This window comes from Gekko japonicus, unplaced genomic scaffold, assembly GCF_001447785.1.
Source record: "Gekko japonicus isolate JY-2015 unplaced genomic scaffold, Gekko_japonicus_V1.1 scaffold664, whole genome shotgun sequence".
In the NCBI taxonomy this organism is placed as follows: domain Eukaryota; kingdom Metazoa; phylum Chordata; class Lepidosauria; order Squamata; family Gekkonidae; genus Gekko; species Gekko japonicus.
The window spans coordinates 598207-618704 of NW_015166441.1; the positions used below are offsets into that span (position 1 = coordinate 598207).

At 40.0% G+C, this 20498-nt stretch overlaps 1 protein-coding gene across 2 annotated transcripts in view; it reads left to right on the plus strand.

Annotated features, from left to right (window-relative positions):
* BTF3L4 (basic transcription factor 3-like 4) overlaps positions 1–19536 on the plus strand; it is a 19828-nt gene extending 292 nt beyond the window's left edge. The window contains exons 1-6 of one of the 2 annotated variants that reach the window (XM_015411983.1): positions 5123–5189; positions 5281–5546; positions 6113–6226; positions 8955–9156; positions 14621–14680; positions 15759–19536. In XM_015411983.1, the coding sequence (XP_015267469.1) occupies positions 5544–5546; positions 6113–6226; positions 8955–9156; positions 14621–14680; positions 15759–15805 (426 nt within the window). In that variant the 5' untranslated portion in view covers positions 5123–5189; positions 5281–5543 and the 3' untranslated portion in view covers positions 15806–19536. Of the gene's footprint in view, positions 1–5122; positions 5190–5280; positions 5547–6112; positions 6227–8954; positions 9157–14620; positions 14681–15758 lie in introns of those variants that run through there. The other variant, XM_015411982.1, reaches the window with a different exon arrangement.
* Positions 19537–20498: the final 962 nt, after the last annotated feature.

Here is a 20498-nt window from a genome sequence, read left to right on the forward strand (position 1 = left end):
CTGATATTAATGTGGCAGTTAAAACTGTGCGGCCCCAGCTGTGTCCAGAGTCTTACACCTAAGACTCCCTTCCTAGCAAGGGGTCCTGTGTCTCTGTACCAGTTCCAGCCCTTTCTGAAAACAGCAATCGAAGAGGGTCTTCCTCTTACGGGAGATTTGCGATTGTTGACCTCGTTTTTTCAGAATATTTTTTTTAGGTTCTTCCTAATCCTTCACTTGAGGTGATTGATTTCTCTGTGTGGGTGAGCAGTTCTTTCAGTGTTAGATACTGAAGTTCCCGTAAGGTACGTGGGGTGCCCCACATGTCATGCTGAGCATTAATTAACACGCTGCCTTTCCTCCAGAAATCTCTGCCTGACATATATGGTTTCCCTGTTTAATCCTCACAACAGCAGTGTGTGGTACGTTAAACAGTTTGTGACTGACAATTTACACCTGGTCTCAAGTCAGCACTCCAGTCTGCATGACAGTACCTATTTCCCCTTAGTATTGTGGAGTTTCTTATCATCTTCACCTCGCTGTAACCAGTTCTGCCCACTTAAGTTTTTCCACAGATAATGATCAGTTTATAGACATCTAAAACTAAGTTATTCATAAAATTAATAGCTGAGAGGGACACATTAACAAAGCAGTAATGCCAGAACAACTGAACAATACTTATATGAACCTTGACAAGATATTAATTTTCAGTTTGCAGTAAAATTATTGTTACCCTACAGACATGCTTTGGGAGTGTCCTGTGTGACTGTTTTTAGTGTAGAGACCATTCTTTAATTTTGGTTGCTCCCTTGTTTTTAGGACATGGCTTCTTTTATAATATGGTCTGTGGCTAGTTCATATACTCAGCTTGAATTTGTGTTAGTGTTTTTCTCTTAAGGTCTTGGGAACACCACTTTATAATAGACTAGGAAAAAGGCCCGTTGTGGAAATAAATACAACGGCCTCTAGAAAGAGGCTCTGGGTGTTTGCCCCGGCCTTGGACACTCAGTGTCAATTTGCTGTGGCAACTTCAGCAGGGTATAATGACACTGAGTCCACCATTTTCTCCAGAGGAACTGATCTCTGCTACCTAAAGAACAGTTCTAATTTTGAGTGATCTCCAGCCCTCACCTGGAGATTGGCAATGATGGTTCCACAGAAGGGAATAGTTGGTTTGGAGGGTGGAGTCTATGGCTTTGTACCTGTCCGAGGTCCCACGCCTCCTGAAACCTCACCCTCTCCAGGCTCCATCCCTCACATCTCCAGGAATTTCCCACCTGGAGTTGGCAACCCTATCTCCTTCCCAGCCAACCATCAACCTACCTTTATTTCCCCCTCACTCTTCAGCTTTCCACCCCCCACACACCTGCAGCCTCTCTCTGAAGCCCTGACTGCTGCGTCACATTGGCTGTCATATGGGGGCCACCTCAGCAGCATATAAGGATACAGAGCCCACCATTTTCTCCAGGGGAACTGATCTCTGCCATCTGAAAAGCAGTTGTAATTCTGAGTGATCTCCAGCCCTCACCTGGAGATTGGACACATTTTACCTCAGAACAGCAAAACTGTTTAGAATGTTAGAGGCAAAAGCCAATCAAGTCACATATGCAAACAACCTCTGTGTTCCGAGGCACAATGAGGCTGCATATGCAAATAATCTCTGTGTTCTGACTGGCTATGGGGGGGAGTTGTTGTTGTTGTTCAGTTGCACAGTCGAGTCCGACTCTTCGCGACCCCATGGACCAGCTCCCGCCAGACCCTCCTGTCTTCCGCTGTCCTCTGAAGTTGGCTCAATTTCATGTTCGTTGCGTCGATGACACTGTTCAACCATCTCATCCTTTGCCGAATTCTGGGCCTTCCTTATGGTCCAGCTTTCGCAGCCATACATTACTACTGGGAATAACATCGCTTTGATCATGCGGACTTTTGTTGGCAGGGTGATGTCTCTGCTTTTTATCATGCTGTTTAGGTTCGCCATCGCTTTCCTCCCAAGGAGCAGGCGTCTTTTAATTTCATGGCTTCTGTCACAGTCTGCGGTGTTCTGGGATCCCAGGAACGTGAAGTCTGTCACCACTTCCTCGACTTCCCCTTCTATTTGCCAAGGAGTGATGGGGCCGAATGCCATGATCTTAGTTTTTTTGATGTTGAGCTTCAAGCCCACTTTTGCGCTCTCCTCTTTTACCCTGAGCAAGAGGCTCTTAAGGTCCTCTTCACTTTCTGCCATCAGAGTGGTATCGTCTGCATATCTGAGGTTGTTGATCTTTTCCCCAGAAAACTTAATTCTGGCTTGTGATTCATCCAGGCCAGCATTTCGCATGATGTACTCTGCATATATATTAAATAAGCAAGGTGACAATATACATCCTTGTCGTACTCCTTTTCCTATGCTAAACCAATCAGTTGTTCCATATCCGGTTCTAACTGTCGCTTCTTGGCCCGAGGATTAGCAAAATGTTTAGAATGTTGGAGGCAGGACTCAGGCAAAGCAGCCAGTGGATAGGGAGACCCTCTGAATGACAGATCAGAGAGCGAACTGATTTTGGAGTGTGTGGAATGTTCTAGAGAAGTGCCACTACCATTCGGCTTTCATTTATAAGGGAGATAAGGCTTAGGGAAGGTGTAGTATTTTGAAACAAGGAATGTCTTTATTACGTAGGAAAACTGTTGCTTTTTGTTTTTCCCCATATTTCAGTAAGGTATGGCTTCCTATCCCTGAATACTAGATGAATGTATCTCACAGTTGGGTTTCTGTTATCAAGTGGAGTGGGAGCTCATCCTCCTGGATGTTTTCATTCTGTAGAAGTGCATTCCTATTTACCCATTCTAGGAAACAATTCTCTCTAGAAGTATTTCTGTTTCCCATTTTTATCAATGCTCCTTATGTAAATACACTGTCTTTCAAGGCTGAAAGAAAGGCAGTTCCTATTGTGTCTTTCTTTCATAATCTGAACTTCTTTGTAGTCTTAGGAGTAGGTGATTGGAACACATTATGTGTAGGGTTCCCTCTGTCAAGTCATTAATGCAGGGATTGCAGTTGCCAGTTTTGGAAAACCTCTTTCTTCTTTTTCATCCCATCAAAGGGTTGAGCCCTTTTCTTCCTATCAAAACTATTCAGCTGGGTGCCTCCATTCGTATGTCAGAAGGAATTAGAGCTAGTTTCAAACCAGGAGTCTATTTATACTCTGTGTGCTAAGGAAGAACCAAACTGAACATGCAGCATATGAGAAATAAGTTGTGTTAGGCCTGTTGCAGAAAACTGTGGCTTGCTATGATATCTGAATGCTTTGCTTACGTGTTTATATAGAGAATGTAATATAGGAAAGGTTATATGCATGTTTGCATCTGAATATATGCATTATAAAAACTTGATTAGCTTCCAAATATGTGTCAAATGCAATACAAAAATATTTTATTTTATTTATTGGGATTTTTACCCCGCCCTCCCCGTGAAACGGGCTCAGGGCAGCTTACAAGGGGCAAAGCTCATATAAAACAGGATAAAAGCAATAAAAACATTAATAACAATCACAAACAACAATGATACTCAATTGAAAGCTGGATGGTCCCCGAATATATGCAATGATGGTAAACAGACAGTTCTCTGGGGATGATGATGTCCTATAGCTGATCCCAAGCAAGTAAGTCCGGTGATATCAGTCGCACGAAATTGTGGCAGATCTTCCCGGGCCATCCTTAACCCCGAAATATGTTTCAGTTTGACTGTTATGATAATATATACATTTCTTTATACATGAGCATGAACCTCTGCCCAAAGCATACAGTATTTATTGGTCTTTGCTTGCATGCAAATGTATTTTAGATTGTTATTTTTTATGTTTAAGTAGGTTTGCACATCACAGAAGTGTTGTGAGGCCAAGTTGCTCCTGTTAATTGCTTAGAAGGTGGTCAGGTGCGATCAACCTTAAGTATAATATAATCTCCAAAATTCTCTTTGTTTTTGTCATACATATTCCCAGCATTCTGACACACTAGCTTGACTAAAATGGTACATAAGGCAGAGCTGTGCAGATGACGGTGTAGAGTTATATGCAAATGGAGGTGGCTAAGCTCCCCCACTCCTCCACTTGCAGCGGCTGGATGACCTTGGGCAAGCCATAGTTCTGTAAGAGCTGTTCTTGAAAGAGCACTTTCTGTCAGACCTCTCTCAGCCCCATCTACCTCACAGGGTGTCCATTGTGGGGAGGGGACGGGAGGGGAAGGGAAAGGAGGTTGTAACCCGTTCTGAGATTCCAAGTGAAGGGTGGGATATAAATCTAATCTTCTCCTCCTCTCACTGATTCCCATTGAATTCTGTGATACAAAGTAAATGGATTTCAATGTAGATGTAGGACATGATCAAAGGGGAGGAAAGCTTCCTGATTTTAGACACTCAGATCATTAAACAGATTTATTCCACACTCCATTCCCTTTGTGCATAGTTTTATTTCTCTCTGTTTTATCAATGGCTGCTACTTTTTCCTATGGAGAAAAGTGAGTACTGAAGTTACAGATTAGGGATGGGCATGGACCAGAAAAATTGAGGTCCATATAGGTTCACGGTTTGTGGGTTTCACAAACTACGAATTTTCATGACCCGTATGCTAGAGATGCCAAACTCACAATGATTCTCCAGCTGACTCTCCTCTACCTGCCCTCCCAAGTTTGGTGAAAGTTGGATGTGGGGGGCCGAGTTACAGCCATCCAAAGCAGGTGCCCCCAGGAAAGTGCTCTTTGGGGAAATCACAGCTGCAGGTTCAGGAGTGTGTAGAATAGACCCCTTGCAAGCTAGGGGCATCAAGCTTGCAGAGGACCTCCCTGGGGTGCCCCTCTACCTGCCCTCCAAGTTGTGTGCAGATTGGTTTTGGATTACAGCTCATTTCCAGATGCAGTCTGCTCCCATAGAGCAGAATGTGAGCTCTCTTATTGGCAGCCAGAGCTGGGTTCAGGAACAGGAAGAGATGCTATTATTTTTACTTGATTGCTTGAGTTCCAGCATTTAGAACATTGTTGCGGTCTGACTTGGTCAGGAGAATAACAGGGATAAGAATTAGAATGTGTATACTTGATATTTTGACAACATCGACAAATAATGATTTTTTCAAAATTTGAATGTTTTAATCCTACCTGGTTTATGTACTCTTTCAGGATAAAGCAAGATGAATCAAGAAAAGCTGGCTAAACTTCAGGCTCAGGTCCGAATAGGTGGAAAGGTATGAATAGAGGGATATATTATTTTGCATTTACAAAGAGGCATTATCTTCCATACTTGCAGGTTTTGATGAACAATACTGTTTTCAACAGGCCTACTGTCCATTCTGATGCAGACATGCCTTATAACATGCCTGTACCCAGCATAGTCACAATAAATGTCCCATCAATTGAGATCTTCGTCTGAGAGCCTTCTCCAGGAAGGGGGGGTGCTTTTGGAGGTTAAAGAAGTGGCTGTCAGAGCAGACATTTCCTGTGGTGGTGCTCTGGTTGATAATTCCCTGCCGAGGAAGATGTGCCTGGAACCATCTTCATTATCTTTTAAGTTAAAGGCATTTTGTTTTCCCTAGTCTTTAATGGTAAGTGATGTTCATCTGGGTGATTTCCCCCCCCCCCTTGGTAATCTTATAATAATATGATGATATTGTCTTTAATCATGTGACTTTGTAAGCTATGAAGGCTGTTTTAGAGGAAAGGTGAGATGCAATTTTTAAAAATAAATACGACACATTATAATAGTTTTAGGCAACCTTTCAGTCTTACCTTTTCATGTTCTGCTTAAAAAGTAGATGGCAAAAATGGAATTGGTAGTGTAGCTGTCCTAACAGCTGTAGATACATTGAGACATGTGATCATTCATCTTCACTTGGCCTCCATTCTCTCACATGGAACGTTTGGTGCAATGAAGCCATCCTGTCAGTTATTGAACATGATAGGCAGCACTGGTGACCTGCAGTTCCCTTTTCCTTCATGTAAATTGGATGCAGTTAGAAAATCTGTTGCTATATAGTCTTACTAAATCCCATACCACAATAAATATGTTTATCTTTAAGATGCCACAGGATTGTTATACTATTTGATAAGCAGATGGGACAGACTTACTCATTTAAAGTGATGCTAATTTTTCTCATGTTGTTTGTTTCAGGGTACAGCTCGTAGAAAGAAGAAGGTAGTTCATAGAACAGCAACAGCTGACGACAAAAAGCTTCAAAGTTCCCTCAAAAAGTTGGCAGTAAACAATATCGCTGGCATTGAAGAGGTACATCAATGTAAACCATTTCCCAAAAGCTTTGTTCTTTGATTTATGTAGCAATCAAATTCAGTGCTTCATTTTATTTTAAATACAGAATAGGGTTATCCAAATGGTCTCCTGTTAGTCCCTCCCCCCAGCTGTTTTATCTGGCCCGCTCTTAGCAATTCTAGTGATATTTAATCAAAGTGCGGTACAAACTTTGCTGATAGATACACTTATAATTAAAAATGTTTTTAAGTATTGTAGGGTTGGTCCAAGGTGTTACCAAGTCATGAACCACTTTGAAAGGTTGAGCTGGACAAGATTCAGGGGATGCATTGTTGGCAGAGAAAAAAAAGTTTGCTAATATTGTTACCACCTCATAGGCCTGAAAATGCTATGTCTGTTTCATCCTGAGCCTTCCACTAATGTTGCTCTAGTCATCTTCCAGTCTGCTTCATGCCACCGTGGTGGAGAGACCCAGTGGGATGTACTGGTTAGAGTGTGTAAGATCTGGGAGGCCCAGGTTTGATCCCTCACTGTGCCATGGAGACTTTCTGGGTGACTTTGGGCCAGTCACAAACTCTCAAACTAACCTACTTGACAAGGTTGTTGTTAGGATAAAATGGAGGAGAGGATCGTGATGTAAGCTGCTTTGGATCCCCACTGGGGAGAAAGGTGGTGTATAAATGAAGTAAGCAAATTTTATTTACTGTGTTATTTATTCCGTGGTTTACCAGGGAGTTTGAGGGCATATGAGAATGTGGGAAAGGCTGTCAAGGAGCAATCCTGTTTATGGTCTCAATCAGCCCATAATTGCATGCAGCTACGGGGCCTCCACAGTGAGCAGAGGGCTCTCAAAATCCCCCAGATCCTCTTGGAAACTGACAGGATCAATTAATTTGTGAGGATGGACCATTCAGCTCATTCACAACTCCTGTGGAGAGGAGGCAGCAAGTTCAGCTGTGCCTTCAACAAGGGTAGAACCTGCAGTCCCTCTAATGACATCACTAGCAAGCTGCCTAGTACAGAAAAGAAGTTCTGGCATATGTCCTTTTTATGTTTGGGGCCCCATACAGCCTGAGGCAGCTCCATGGTAGGTGAAGGATGCCAGTTGTGCCAAGCTGATGACATCAAATTCAGCCACCCAGATTAGTCAAGCAACCCAGCTCCACCTGTTCCTCATACCACTGTTAAAGGTATCTTATTTTTCATGGACCTGGTATTGCACAACATCAGGGTCAAAGGACTTGCATATGGAACTCTAAAAATCCAATGGCCATTAAATACTAACATTTTTATGTCAGATTGTGTAAGATTCAGATAGGGAGTTTGAATATTTTATGTCAGTAAGGTTTATACAGCTGCAAAAAAATCACTTGTCGCACAGAAGACAGTAAGAAACTCATGTAGGAACATGATTTTGAGAGACAGACAATAATTTAGATACAGACCAATGTTGGGGATGCTCAGCATAATTACTTGGGAGCAAGTTACTTTGTAACAACTGTACACTTCCTTCCTAAGAGTAATTGTTATACATTAAAATAACTGAATATCTGCATGAAGCTCTGAATGTAGGAATGGAGAGTAATCATCCACTCTGCTTGGTAATTTACAGTGCCATCCTAAGCAGGCTTACTTAGAATTCTATCAAAGTCTATTTAAACAGGGCTTACTACAAGGGAAGTGTTCTCAACATTGCACTTTTACTGAGCAGCTCCAAGCAAAATTACACTGAGCCTACTGACTTCAATGTACTTAGAAGGATGTTATGTCTGTTTAAGATTAAACTTTCAAGCAGTTGCTTATATCAGCTGTTGGAAAAAACTGAAAAGCTGCTTACCCTGCTGGATCATGTCTGTTGCTGAACTAAAATTTGGCTCACACCAGAGGAGTATGTGATACTAGTGCCCTCTATTAAGATCAGGGTGTGCCAGAGTAGTAGTACAGGTCGCTTTGACATTGTGGTGCTTTGTGTTCAGGCAGTGCAGTAAAGAGACATTCTACCAGATTTGATTGCAACCTAAAATAATAGCCAAATTACACAACTTAAACCAACCTGCTTTGGTGGGGAGGGCAAGGTATAAATCAAATAAATAAATTCGAAATTAGTTCAAAACTTGGATGTGTTCCCTCCCACTGAATTCTAATTTTGCAAATGGTGAAAATTCTTTGTTAAATCTGTTTTTTTCACAGAGTGGGGAGGTGAGAAAGGTCCACTTTGTGTTTGCAAGACTTTGCTATAAAGCATGGAGGTTTTTCTGACATTTTCCAAAATAGGTAGTATTCATTAAAAATTATAGGGATCAAGATTTTGTGTTGTGTGCTATGCATTGTTCAACTAATGCAAGGAGTACTTCCTTTGGCATGAGATTTCTACCTACTCCCCCTTCACCAACCCCCCAGGTGAAGGATTTTAGTGAGCACAGCAGGCTGCAGCAGGAAGGGGGACATAGGGAAGTTTAATTACATGAGGGCTGGGATTAAGAGACAGTCCTTTGCTTAAATTTTTAACTGTGATAAAATCATCTGCAGCTTCGATTATGTGTTAAACTGGATACTGATTGCATTGAAAAATCTTATATTCATAGTTTATCTGTATATTTTGTGCATTTAACAATAATATATATAAATTCCATTTATTTTGATTTTATATGAATGCTCACTGTTCCAAAATTAATCTTTGATAGTACTTTTGGTTATGCTAATTCATTTGGGAGTTATGAGTACTAATAGATCTATGTTTAAACAGGTGAATATGATAAAAGATGATGGAACAGTTATTCATTTCAACAACCCTAAGGTCCAAGCTTCACTCTCTGCAAACACATTTGCAATTACTGGTCATGCTGAAGCCAAACCGATCACAGAAATGCTACCTGGCATCTTAAGCCAGCTGGGTGCAGACAGCTTAACAAGTCTCAGAAAGTTAGCTGAACAGTTCCCAAGGCAAGGTAGGTACCTTTGTTTGAGAACACGGACCACTGCAGATCTTGAAACACATAATTTCTGTTGTTTATTTAATAAATTCATTTCTTGGTTTAATAGACACATTTGGCTTTGTAAATTTACTTCTGTCACATACCTAGAGTTTCAAATAATATAGAGCAGCTAAAACTAAAGTCAAGACTTATGTCAATATTACCCTAACTTGGCAAGAACTCTCTGGGTGCCTTGTTTTGTGTTTTCATTTGTTATGTCATTGATGTAAGCACCATCATCCTAATCCAAATTCACAACCACAGCCTTATTTGTTAAATGTTTATTTCATATGGTCCTCTTGCTGTTTCCCCACTTAAAGTAGCCCAGGTGGCATCAAACAGAGTCCCTGACTCCTCCGTTCTAGTGGAATAGTCTGCTTGAGGAGATGTGTGGTTGCTGTCTTTAGGACTTTTCAGAGATGCTGTGAAGTTACTTTATTTGCCAAGGCTTTTATAATTGTACAGACTTTGGTGACTTGCCAAAGCCTGCTCAGCAAACTGGACTTATTTATTGATTATTTTATTATTCCGACTTTAAACTTAAGTCCTCTGTATCTGTTTTACATTAGGGATTTGCATTTGGAAATAAAACAAAATCCAGTCTGAAATTCCTCAATTATTTAAGATAACTAAAATGCCTTGATTATTTAATTCCAGGTGGTCAGCTGTGTTGGTCTGAAGCAGTAGTGCAAAATTAGACTCCAGTGGCACCTTTAAGACCAACAAAGGTTTATTCAAGGTATGAGCTTTTGTGTGCAGGGCACACTTTTTCAAATACATTGGAATGGTGTGTAAGGTTCACACTTATAGACAGGGAAATTAAAATGTCCAAATAGCAGATAAATGTCCAAAGGTGTCTTTTCTAATCGTGGGAAGCAAACCAAGAATATCCATTCTGTCCTCCCAGGTGTGAAGATGACTTAACAGCACTTTTTGAGGTGGATGCAGGGTCTTTTCTGAAAAAGAAAAACACTAAATAAATCAGTAGCTGTTTTATTACAAAGGAACTTTTAAGAACAGAACGGAAAGGGAAATTGCTGAATTATAAGTTATTACAACAATTGGAACAAAAACCTCCCCAGGACTCAACAGGGATATTGGTTTCTTATCTCATTACACATACCAACTCATTCAGTCCTCATATATGTATTCTCAACAAGGACTATAAATCCTCTGTATTTTAGTGTTTTTCCTTTTTTGAATAGTATATTAGAATACCGAATGTAATGACAGGAATATTGGGATGTTTTGCTGACATGACCCTGCATCCACCTCAAAAAGTACTAATGTCATCTTCATGCCTGGGAGGACAGAATGGAGATTCTCGGTTTGCTTCCTACAATTAGAAGAGACACCTTTGGACATTTATCTGCTAGTTGGACATATTTATTGCTTTATAGCTGTTGACCTTATAACTTTAGATTGTTATTTTGGACTTTGCATATTTTAAACATCATCATGTTACATGTTAATTTCCCTGTCTATAAGTTTGAACCTTACACACCATTCCACTGTATTTGAAAAAGCGTGCCTTGAACATGAAAGCTCATACCTTGAATAATCCTTTGTTGGTCTTAAAGGTGCCACTGGACTCTAATTTTGATTATTTAATGTAACTTAACTGGTCACTAAAACTAATGACATTTGTTAACCTCCCTGAATTTTTGACACCTCACTGTCTACTTTTCAGTTTCACAAGCCAAGTATAGGAAGCAGGAGAAGCAACAAGGGGAGAAGGTGACTCTATATAATCTAGATGACACAGTTACCTTCCAACCAGAACAGTTAGCAGATGTTCCCACCATTCGTACTGGTTTGGGGGATGTGGGCTTTCTTGATTCTGTATAAGCTGTGGACTAGTTGCTTGCTCCATTGTAGTACAGTGCTGCCTACTCAGAGGCAAGTGTTTTGCTTGTACTCTTTGAAGGCCTTCCTCCTGTATGTTAGCGATCAGCAAGGATCAGATTTGAGATCACTATTTCAGCTTTGTAGTTTCCTAATACAAATCTCACCACACCCATCCCCTGCTGCTGTTAACCCAATAAGGTAAAAAGGCTGCAACCACAAATAATAGAAGTGAGATGGGGAGCTGTCTTTTTAAAACAAAAGGAGAGCGCATGAAAAAGAAAATATCTCATTATTGCTCTCTCCCATGCCTTATTCCAGTGTTTGAAACATTTTTCTCTCGATCCTGCTCACTTCCAGGATTGGAGAAAAATGTTTCAAACACCAGTAATGTTTGAGATGGAGTGGGGTTTAACTCCCCTTTATCCTCATGTTCTGATTTTGTTTAAAAACAGACATTCATACTTACATCAAGGATCTTGGAGAAGGAGGGTAAAACTTGCACAACAATTCCGGCATAATTTGTAAGATAAAAGGAAACTTGCTGTTTGAATGAACTAGGGAAATTATTTTTTGTACTTAAAATATTTATCTGTAGATAGATATGGAAGGCCTGGGGGTGAGGAAAGCAGAATTTCTTTGGGGGGGGCATATTTCTGAGGAGGGCCTTTTCTGATAATGAAGTTTTGGGGAGCGCTGGGGAAAATGCCTGCTTTTTTGTTGCTGCTGCTTTGGAATGAATGGGATGAAAGACAAGCTTTTACTCAAAATATATATTATGGATTTTCTTACATAAGACAGTCTACAACATTATTCCTGTATATTCATGTACAACATTTTCAAGAATATTTTTGTTTAAATACTTTTGGCAACCATTAATATGCTATAATGTGTTTAATGATAATACATTATTCAGTGTTGTCATTGTTATACCATCCAATTATATTGGTACTCCTACGTATTGAGACTAGGGGGTGGTCATGGACTGAAAAAATGGAAGTCCATGGAGGTTCGTTGTTTGTGAGGTTTATGAACCATGAACATGGACTTTCCTGTTTAACTGATCATGTAATGGTTCATTAGGTTCATGAATGGAAGGCATTCAAAATGCCCTCCATTTGCTGAGTTGTGTGCACGCTGCTGTTGCGGCACACCTCAGGGAGTGAAGGGAAGATAATCCCCCCCTCCCCCGTTGCCTTGGGAATCCTCAGCACCAGCGTGTCTGGCCACCACCCCTATAGGGGGTGGTGGTCTGGCTCAGGGACCGCTCCCATGGACTGCACAAACCCATGGAAAACATGGCAGTCTGTGAGAGATGTGATTGCATGGACCGAGTCCTGGTCCATGACAAAATTTGGTCCGTGAGCCAGTCCATGCCCATTCCTAATTGAGACTATATTAAAGTGCTTTTGTCCACATAATACACTTTCTCTTGTTTACTGTAGAATTTATTTTGTACCTTCAACTCCCCCCCCCCCACCTCTCAGATAACAAAAACTAAACGCCTTGTCTTATAGTAGTGTAGGGTGCATCAGTTTGCAACTCTTTCTCAAGTATTTTCTTATAAAAAAACAAAGACATTTATACTTTAAAATTCATAAATGTGCCAAATAGTACAATTTTCTCTGCTAACTAAGATTTAAATGTTGCATTTTAGGTATATCACTGAAAGAAGCTTAAGTTTAGAAGCAGTGTCATTTCAGTTTTCCAAAGATTTCTTCATTTTTTTCTGGAAAGCCATTATTTATTTTTTAAAAACATTTCTCTGCTACCTTTTCACTCAAATAGGGACTGCAAGGCTGCGAGCATTAAAAGGTGAAGACATTAACACAGCATTTAAAATATGTGTATATAAAATATTTTAAAAATTCAGTAAATCATAGAAACACACAAAACAACTTTCACCATGGAGGAGGGCCAATAACAGTTAGTGTGGGAAATGACAAGCAAAACAAAAAGCCTTCATCCACTGGCAGAAGACAATGATAGAATTTTTTTCTTATGTCTTCAAAATTTCTGGGAATTTTACATCTCTACTTTTAGTGTGTTTAAAGTACCACATAGATAATTAAATCCTGGGCTGTTTTGTATTTGCGTTGGAATGGAACTATTTAATTGGGCAGCACAGCAAGAGCTGCAATATTTTTATATTGTCATTTTATTCTTTTGGAACATATAGTAGAATTACAGGTTGTAAACTTCATAATGGTCCCTGCAGAAATAGGTGTTAGTCTGGTACAATTTTGGTCTCAGATTATCCCACAAATAGAGCTTCCTTGTTTAAATATGGAGACTCTATTTATGGGATAATCTGAGGCCAAAATGGTACCAAACTAATATTCTCCCCTTTTGACATTCTGATGGGCTAATGCCAAGCATGAATATCATATCCAGTTAGACCAAATTATGCACTTCTATTTACCAGCCAGGCATCACCCAAAGATCAGTGGGAACCTTAGCCCGTTCCCAGTGCTGATCAACAAGGATTGTTTAGGCTATCCATGCCGGTGTGAGATGGAAGCTGTAACTGCTGCTAAACAGATCGAAGTGCCTGGGAATGGGGCACTATGTTGACCACTTAGTGGTTATAGCTGCTACCTTATGCCTGTGCAGGTTTAGACTACCCATCAGAGTGATAAAAACCTGCAGGAAGAAATGCCTCCTGTGTAAGGGGACTGAATTAACATTAGGTGCCTTTGTATGAGCGGAAGTAGGGAAGTTGGTGGTTTTCCCATGCAAGTTGCATCTTCTGATACTACATCTACAGTGTCCTTGAGTAGCAGCTTTCCAGAAGACTGTAGAAGACAGGAAAAGTCTGTTCATGAGTGAAGCTCTGCTTACATCCAACCCAGTGCTTCCTAGTGCTTTGCCACTTTTGTGTAACAATCTGCCTCTTTGAGTCCAGGGGCACGCTTAAGACGAACAAAGTTTTATTCTGGGTATAATCTTTTATGTGCATGTATACTTCTTCAGATACATTGAAGCATGTGTGCACATGAAAGCTTAAAGGTAAAGGTTCCCTTGCTCGAAAGCCAGTCGAATCCGACTCTAGGGTTGCGGTGCTCATCTCTGTTTCAAAGCCGAAGAGCCAGCGCTGTCCGAAGACGTTTCCGTGGTCATGTGGCCGGCATGACTAAACACCAAGGCGCACGGAACGCTGTTACCTTCCCACTGAAGTGGTACCTATTTATCTACTTGCAATTTCTTGCTTTCGAACTGCTAGGTTGGCAGGAGCTAGAACTAGAGATGGGAGCTCACTCCATCATGCGGAACCCGGGTCTCGAACTGCTGAACTACTGACCTTCCACAGCCTGCAGTTCAGCGTCTTAACCACTTGAGCCACCGCAGCTCCAACATGAAAGCTTACACCCAGAATTAAACTTTGTTGGTCTTAAAGGTGCCCCTGGACTCTAACTTTGGTCTGCTGCTTCAAACCAACATGGCTGACCACCCAAATCTATCTGCTTTTTTGCAAGTTTGCCCTTATGTGTTGTACTATAAACCATAATCTTTTCTTCTGGGTGGTCTCTTCTTTTGTAATGAAATAATTCTGTTAATTCCACATATCGATTAAAATAATTTTATTTTACAGTGTTGGATAGTAAAGTACCAAAATCAGAAGATATTGATGAAGAAGACGATGACGTTCCGGGTAGGATTCTTTCACTTAACCTAGATAGCATGGAAGCTGCTTGAAATTGCATTCATATGGCACCTTATGTTGAGCTGTTCATATCCAGAAGCATACCATGCAGATTAGCCCCTACTATAGTGTGCCTGTGCAAAACATTGATGTTGCTGGTTTGAAGTATTGTGGGGGAAATTATCTGCAGGAAATAACTGACAATTTTTGTCAATCACTTTAGTCAAGAATTTGTACTCTAGTCCTCATAAATTGATGTTTAATGTAAACCATTGATTCCCTGTCAGAATTATCCTTTAAGAACAAGGAAAGTCTGGGAGCAATGGTATTGAAGTAATCATTAGAACTGGCTGCTAATGATTGTATTTGTTAGAAAATCTTTAATTATTCAGAGATGTTGGATTTTGTTGGATGTAGAAGTAAGTGGTTGGTTCACTGTTGAGCCATTGAGCCCATTCACACAAACACACTGTAGCTGGAATGTTTTTCAGATAACGTCCCAAATTGCCATGTATTTTGTACATTGTTGGTGAACAAGTAGTGGATTTTGGAAACATGGGATCCTATCAGAAGGATCAACACTTGCGAGAGGACGGGCAATTCCCCAGTCCTGCAGCAATTTGCCAACTCCTCCTTCATGTTGCTCCTGGGAGTCCCCTGCCCCTCTGGACTACTATTTTAGGTCGTGGGGAAGTCATGTTCCATTCTCAGAAATTAGATGGATCCAAGCCACATAGTATTTGCTAATCGCTGTGGAGAAATGTGTGGTTGCTAAATTGAAGTGGTTAGGTCAGTTTTGTGGAATAGCTGAACATAGTCTGCCTAATAAATGTCCCATTGTCAGATGCCAATAATTGAGAGGCTATGACTGTGTTCCAGTGCTGCCATGGTATAACTGCTGGTTATAAAGCCATCAATTAATGTTAGGCACTAATAAACAAAATGATTTTTTAATAATTATACTTTTGAATAAAAATAATCATGCAGGGATTATATTCATGATATTATAGGCTTCAAAGAGAAATATTATTAAATATGTTGATTTGGCTGGTGAATGCTAACTGTATTAAATATTTCTGTCTTTCAGATCTTGTAGAAAACTTTGATGAAGCATCAAAAAATGAAGCTAATTAATTCAGTAATAGTTCTGGAAGTTGACATGGACTAGATTTAAGAAATCAGCTGTGTGGTTCCAAAGTTTTACAGAAACAGCGAACATTACCCGTTTAATAGTACAATAATATAAAATACTTTGTATTTTAATTATGCTGTTTGTTCAGCATTTCCTGTCAGTTGATTTTTGCATTTTGCACTTACACCCAGGATCAACCTTTTTGGTAAAAAAGAAAAAAAAGATTTTCAGTACAGATTAAAGGAGATATGCATGTGTGTGGATGTATGTATGTGGCTTTACGTGCAGTGAAAGGGAAATTGGAGAACAGTTCTATTTGACTTTCCCCTCTCCCTCTAAAGCTGAAATAAAAGAAGTCTTTAACTTGGTTAAAGTAATTTTTCTTATTCCAATCAGACAGTTCACATAAGTAGTGAAAAGTGAGTCTTTCTTGTCCACATTTCATGAACTCCAGATATTGCTTATTAATTGAGTTTAATTTCCTGTGTTAACAATTGTATTTGCAAATGTTTTTCTGTTCCATATTGACAGTGTATACATAAGGCTTCCCTTCGGCCTCCTTTTGATTTTAAATTGTACCAAAGACAGGATATTAACAAGCCTGTTTGTTGCAACATTTAAATATATATATATATACTTAAATTCTTTTTTTTTCCTTTTTAAAGTGTTGCTGTTATTTACCCTTAATACTGAACTTAAATTGCATTCATATATTAGGGAAAACCCACTTTCTCTTAGATAAAGCACCACCATGAAATCCTGCCTCTTTGACCTGAGTGAGTGCCACCCCTGCACCTGTGTCGTGACTTCTCTTAATCTCTGTAAGAGATCATTGTCATGCTTGTACAGTGTTGCTAGGAAAAGGCCGCAATACCAGTAACTGATTAAAAAATTGCAGTCAGCTTCTACTCGCTGAAAATCGTGTGCATGTTAAAGCATAGTGCTGGATCCTACTACCTTGTGGATTGGATCCTGCAATCTGTCAGCAGAATCTGCTGAGACTGTGGATTTTCCCAGCATTCTTCCTGCCTCCCTGACCTTGGGAAATTTTTCCTAGGGTCATGGGATCCACATGGACAAGCACATGGGTGGGGAGGGGGCCTGCAGTGTGAAAGAGGAGGGGGTGAAATGCTTTCTGCCTCTTCGGTTAGGTGAGAGGGCACCTTCACCCCCTTTCCCCTCCCCATTGTATCCTCCCAGGCTGAATGGCTTTTATAAATTTTCATAGCATCAGACAGGACTGCTTGGGGGCAGGGAACACAGGAAAGATCCATGATCCCTGTTTGATGCTTGATATAATTAGCCATATTTCAAGTTGAGCACTCTTCAGAGTGCTGAATACTGGTTGATTCGTTTTATCTCAGCTCAGCAAACAGCTTGTTTTCCTTTTGACCTGTGGATACATTTTCCAGCAGTATTTCACTTTTGAGAGTAGTACACTGTCAAGTGTGCTCAGATGTTCACTATGAAATAGTGCATCATTCTGCACAGTTGGATCAGTTTGCTAAAAGACGTAACAAATCTAATATGTTAATGAATCTCCTGAGAGCTTGTGAACTGCCGTCTTATTCCAGGATGCCAGTATCTAGTAGAGTAATCTGGGAAATAAAATGAACAAGGAAAAGGCAGTTGGTTGTTGCTTCCACTGCCTTAAGAGGCTTACAGTGCAGCCCTATGCACAGTTACTCCTGTCTGAACTTTCAGTCAAAGACTTCAGTGGGTTTTGACTAGAGCAAATATGCATAGGATTGCATTGTTAGGACATAAATTGTGAGGATTATATTTTATTTTACTTGCAACTGCTCCAAGTTGGATATAATGGTTACAGTCACACTTAAATATAGAAGCTGTGCTCTCCTATACAGAGGATACTGATAGTGTCACAGGGTCCGCTGCAGTATTTTCAGAACCTTCCTTCAAAATGCTCAATGTGATGCTCTTCTCAGAGGTTCTTCAAAGGTGCTTGATGTAATTTTTGTAATTGAGCGTCATTGCTAACTTTGTCATGGGCAATTATGGCTTGGGAAAGTCATCCTCATTTGGCTTCCTTCTGAAACATATCCGCTTTCTCTGTAGATATGTACACCCATTGACTAAATGTGAGGCTATCAATATGTCAGCATTCTAGTGACATCAATCTGAACCACGAAAGCAGAGCTTGTAGTGGTTTGTCATCTGGACTGCTCACTTGATTTTATAGACTTGTTCAGTTTTCTTGTTCTATTTTATATAATACATGGATCTTAATAAAATAATGGAAAAGAGGCAATGCTCCCTCTTGTGTGTCGTTTCCTTCTCCCCAAAATACTGAGAGAGAACAAAATGTGAATACAGGTGATGCTTTAACCAGCAATACACTTGTAATGCTACTTTTTTGACAGAAGTAGGGAGCAGGGTAAATGTTCTACCAAATCAAAACCTAGAATTTCTGTAATCCCACATTGTTCTATTAATCCCAGTTTTCTTTTAGATTTCAGGGCAAGCATTTGGGAATGTTTTTCTTTTCCATACTGCTAAAACTACTCAAATGTCAGCTTGTTTAATGAGGGTTTATTCCTTTTCTGTTCATCCATTCAAATGCTAGACACACTGCTTCAGCATGAGACATCAAACTAACATTTACTAATACTTTTGCCGAGAGCTTGCATTGATTAATAAAATTAGCAGACATGAATTAGGTTTGAAAACCATTCTCTAAAAGATGGGGAAGGCAGTTTTTACTGGTAGCCCCCTTCACCTCCATGCTGTTCCTGGTAGTCCACAGATAGGGGGCATAGAAGACTGCAGCAGGAAGGGACAGGCACAAAAGTTACCATTTCGGTAGCATAGCTTTGCTTACAATGCTTAAAATTCAGGTTGTACCTAAAAAAACACAAAAACCTTCATTTCCTGTCTAATAAGTCTAAAATTAGTTACTTCAAGATACCGAAGGATAGGAATCTGAATCAATACAATTGTTTACAAAACACTTCCCAAAATTCCAGATATGAATTTTTCATTTGTCAATTCATTTGTAACTTTACACTTGGAAATTAACAAGCTAACTTGCATCGTCGTGTGTATTTTCCTGTATGCAAAGAACTGGTGACCACTTTTGATTCCAGTATGATAGCTTACAGAAATCCATTCAACTGTTGGTAACTGAATGTATTTAAATCATTTTTAGCCCATGCCTAAAAAAGATACAAGGTGGGTTACAATTACTTTTAAAATACACCAGAAGAAAACAATAGAGACCTATATAGAGCAGAGATTTAAACAACTTCAGATAATCGAAAAACCTTTTATCTGCTGGAATGTTGTACTGCTGTCAAACTGCTAATAATCTGTAGGTCTTCCTCACCTGCAGAAGAAGGCCCTTTCATCACTCAGGAACCACTGTTGAGAAAGCCCTGGAGTGGGCAGATGCTGCCTGGATGTTGGTGCACATCCTTAGTCTGAGTTAAATTGCTGCCGAGAAGTACAGTGGGAGAGACACTCCTGAAGATATGTGGGTTCTAAGCCATGAAGGGCTTTATAGGCCATAACCAGTACCTTGAGTTGTCCCTAAATGGTGTAACCAACAGTTTCCTGGGACATACCATCAAAACAATTCCTCCAATAGTCCTACATTTCATCTGTACAAGATAGTAAATTAAAAGTTCAGTGTGTGGTGGTGATAGTATTTCTTGATTTGTTCATGTCAAATATTTGAGTAAACAATTTGTAAACCACATCTAATTATTAAATAGCAATGTACTGGCTCTGATAACTGTAGCATCTCTAGAGGTTAAATATTAAAGTGATTCATTAAAACATAAATTATGTAGCACTGACAGCTTTTATTTATTTTAAAAATTATCCTGCCTAAACTCTTTAGACCCAAGGTGGCTAACAATGCAACAAGCTGCAAGGTCCCAAAAGCAACACAACAGTCCATTAACAAGATAAAAACAATTCAAAGATAAAAAAAATTCAGCCCAATTTGCCAGATGTTTACCCACCAAATGCCCTCTGAACTAAGATTGCCTTCTTAAATGTGAGTGAGCACCTTTCACACTCATTTAGGTGAGCCATAGCAGAGGACTGGACAAGTAACAAAACTCCCCTCACATAACTCATCAAAGGACCATCCTGAGTCACACTAGTAAGAGTATCTGAAGGATTTAGCTGGCACATTGTTCAAAAAGTATAAGGGCCTAGGCCTTGAAGGGTTCTGAAGGCAATAACTAAGATCCTGAATTGTGACCAGAGCAAGTATGTGCAATTGACATGACAATGGAGTTGCATGTTCTGAGTGGCTGACCCCAGAAAGGAGTTTCTGCGGCATTTCATATCAGTTGAAGGTTTGGGGAGTTCCTTCAAAGGCAGACCCAAAAGATGGTGTTACAGTAGTCCAATATAGAGGTTACAGTATATATAAAGGAATAGTCTGAGCAAGATGTAAGTGAACGAAGGTGTTGCTAACAACACTGCCAACCTGTTCATCCATTGACAAGAACTCTTAATGTAATTACTAAAGAGAACTTAACCTCAACTGTGTCTGGTAGATCAACATAAGCCAAACATTCTGTCTTCCCATCAAAATCTTGTCCAACTTGTCTGTAGAAAATGTGTGTGCACATGAAAGCTCATACCTTAACTAAAACTTTGTTGGTCTTAAAGGTGCCACTGGACTCTAAATTTGTTCTGCTGCTTCAGACCAACATGGCTGAC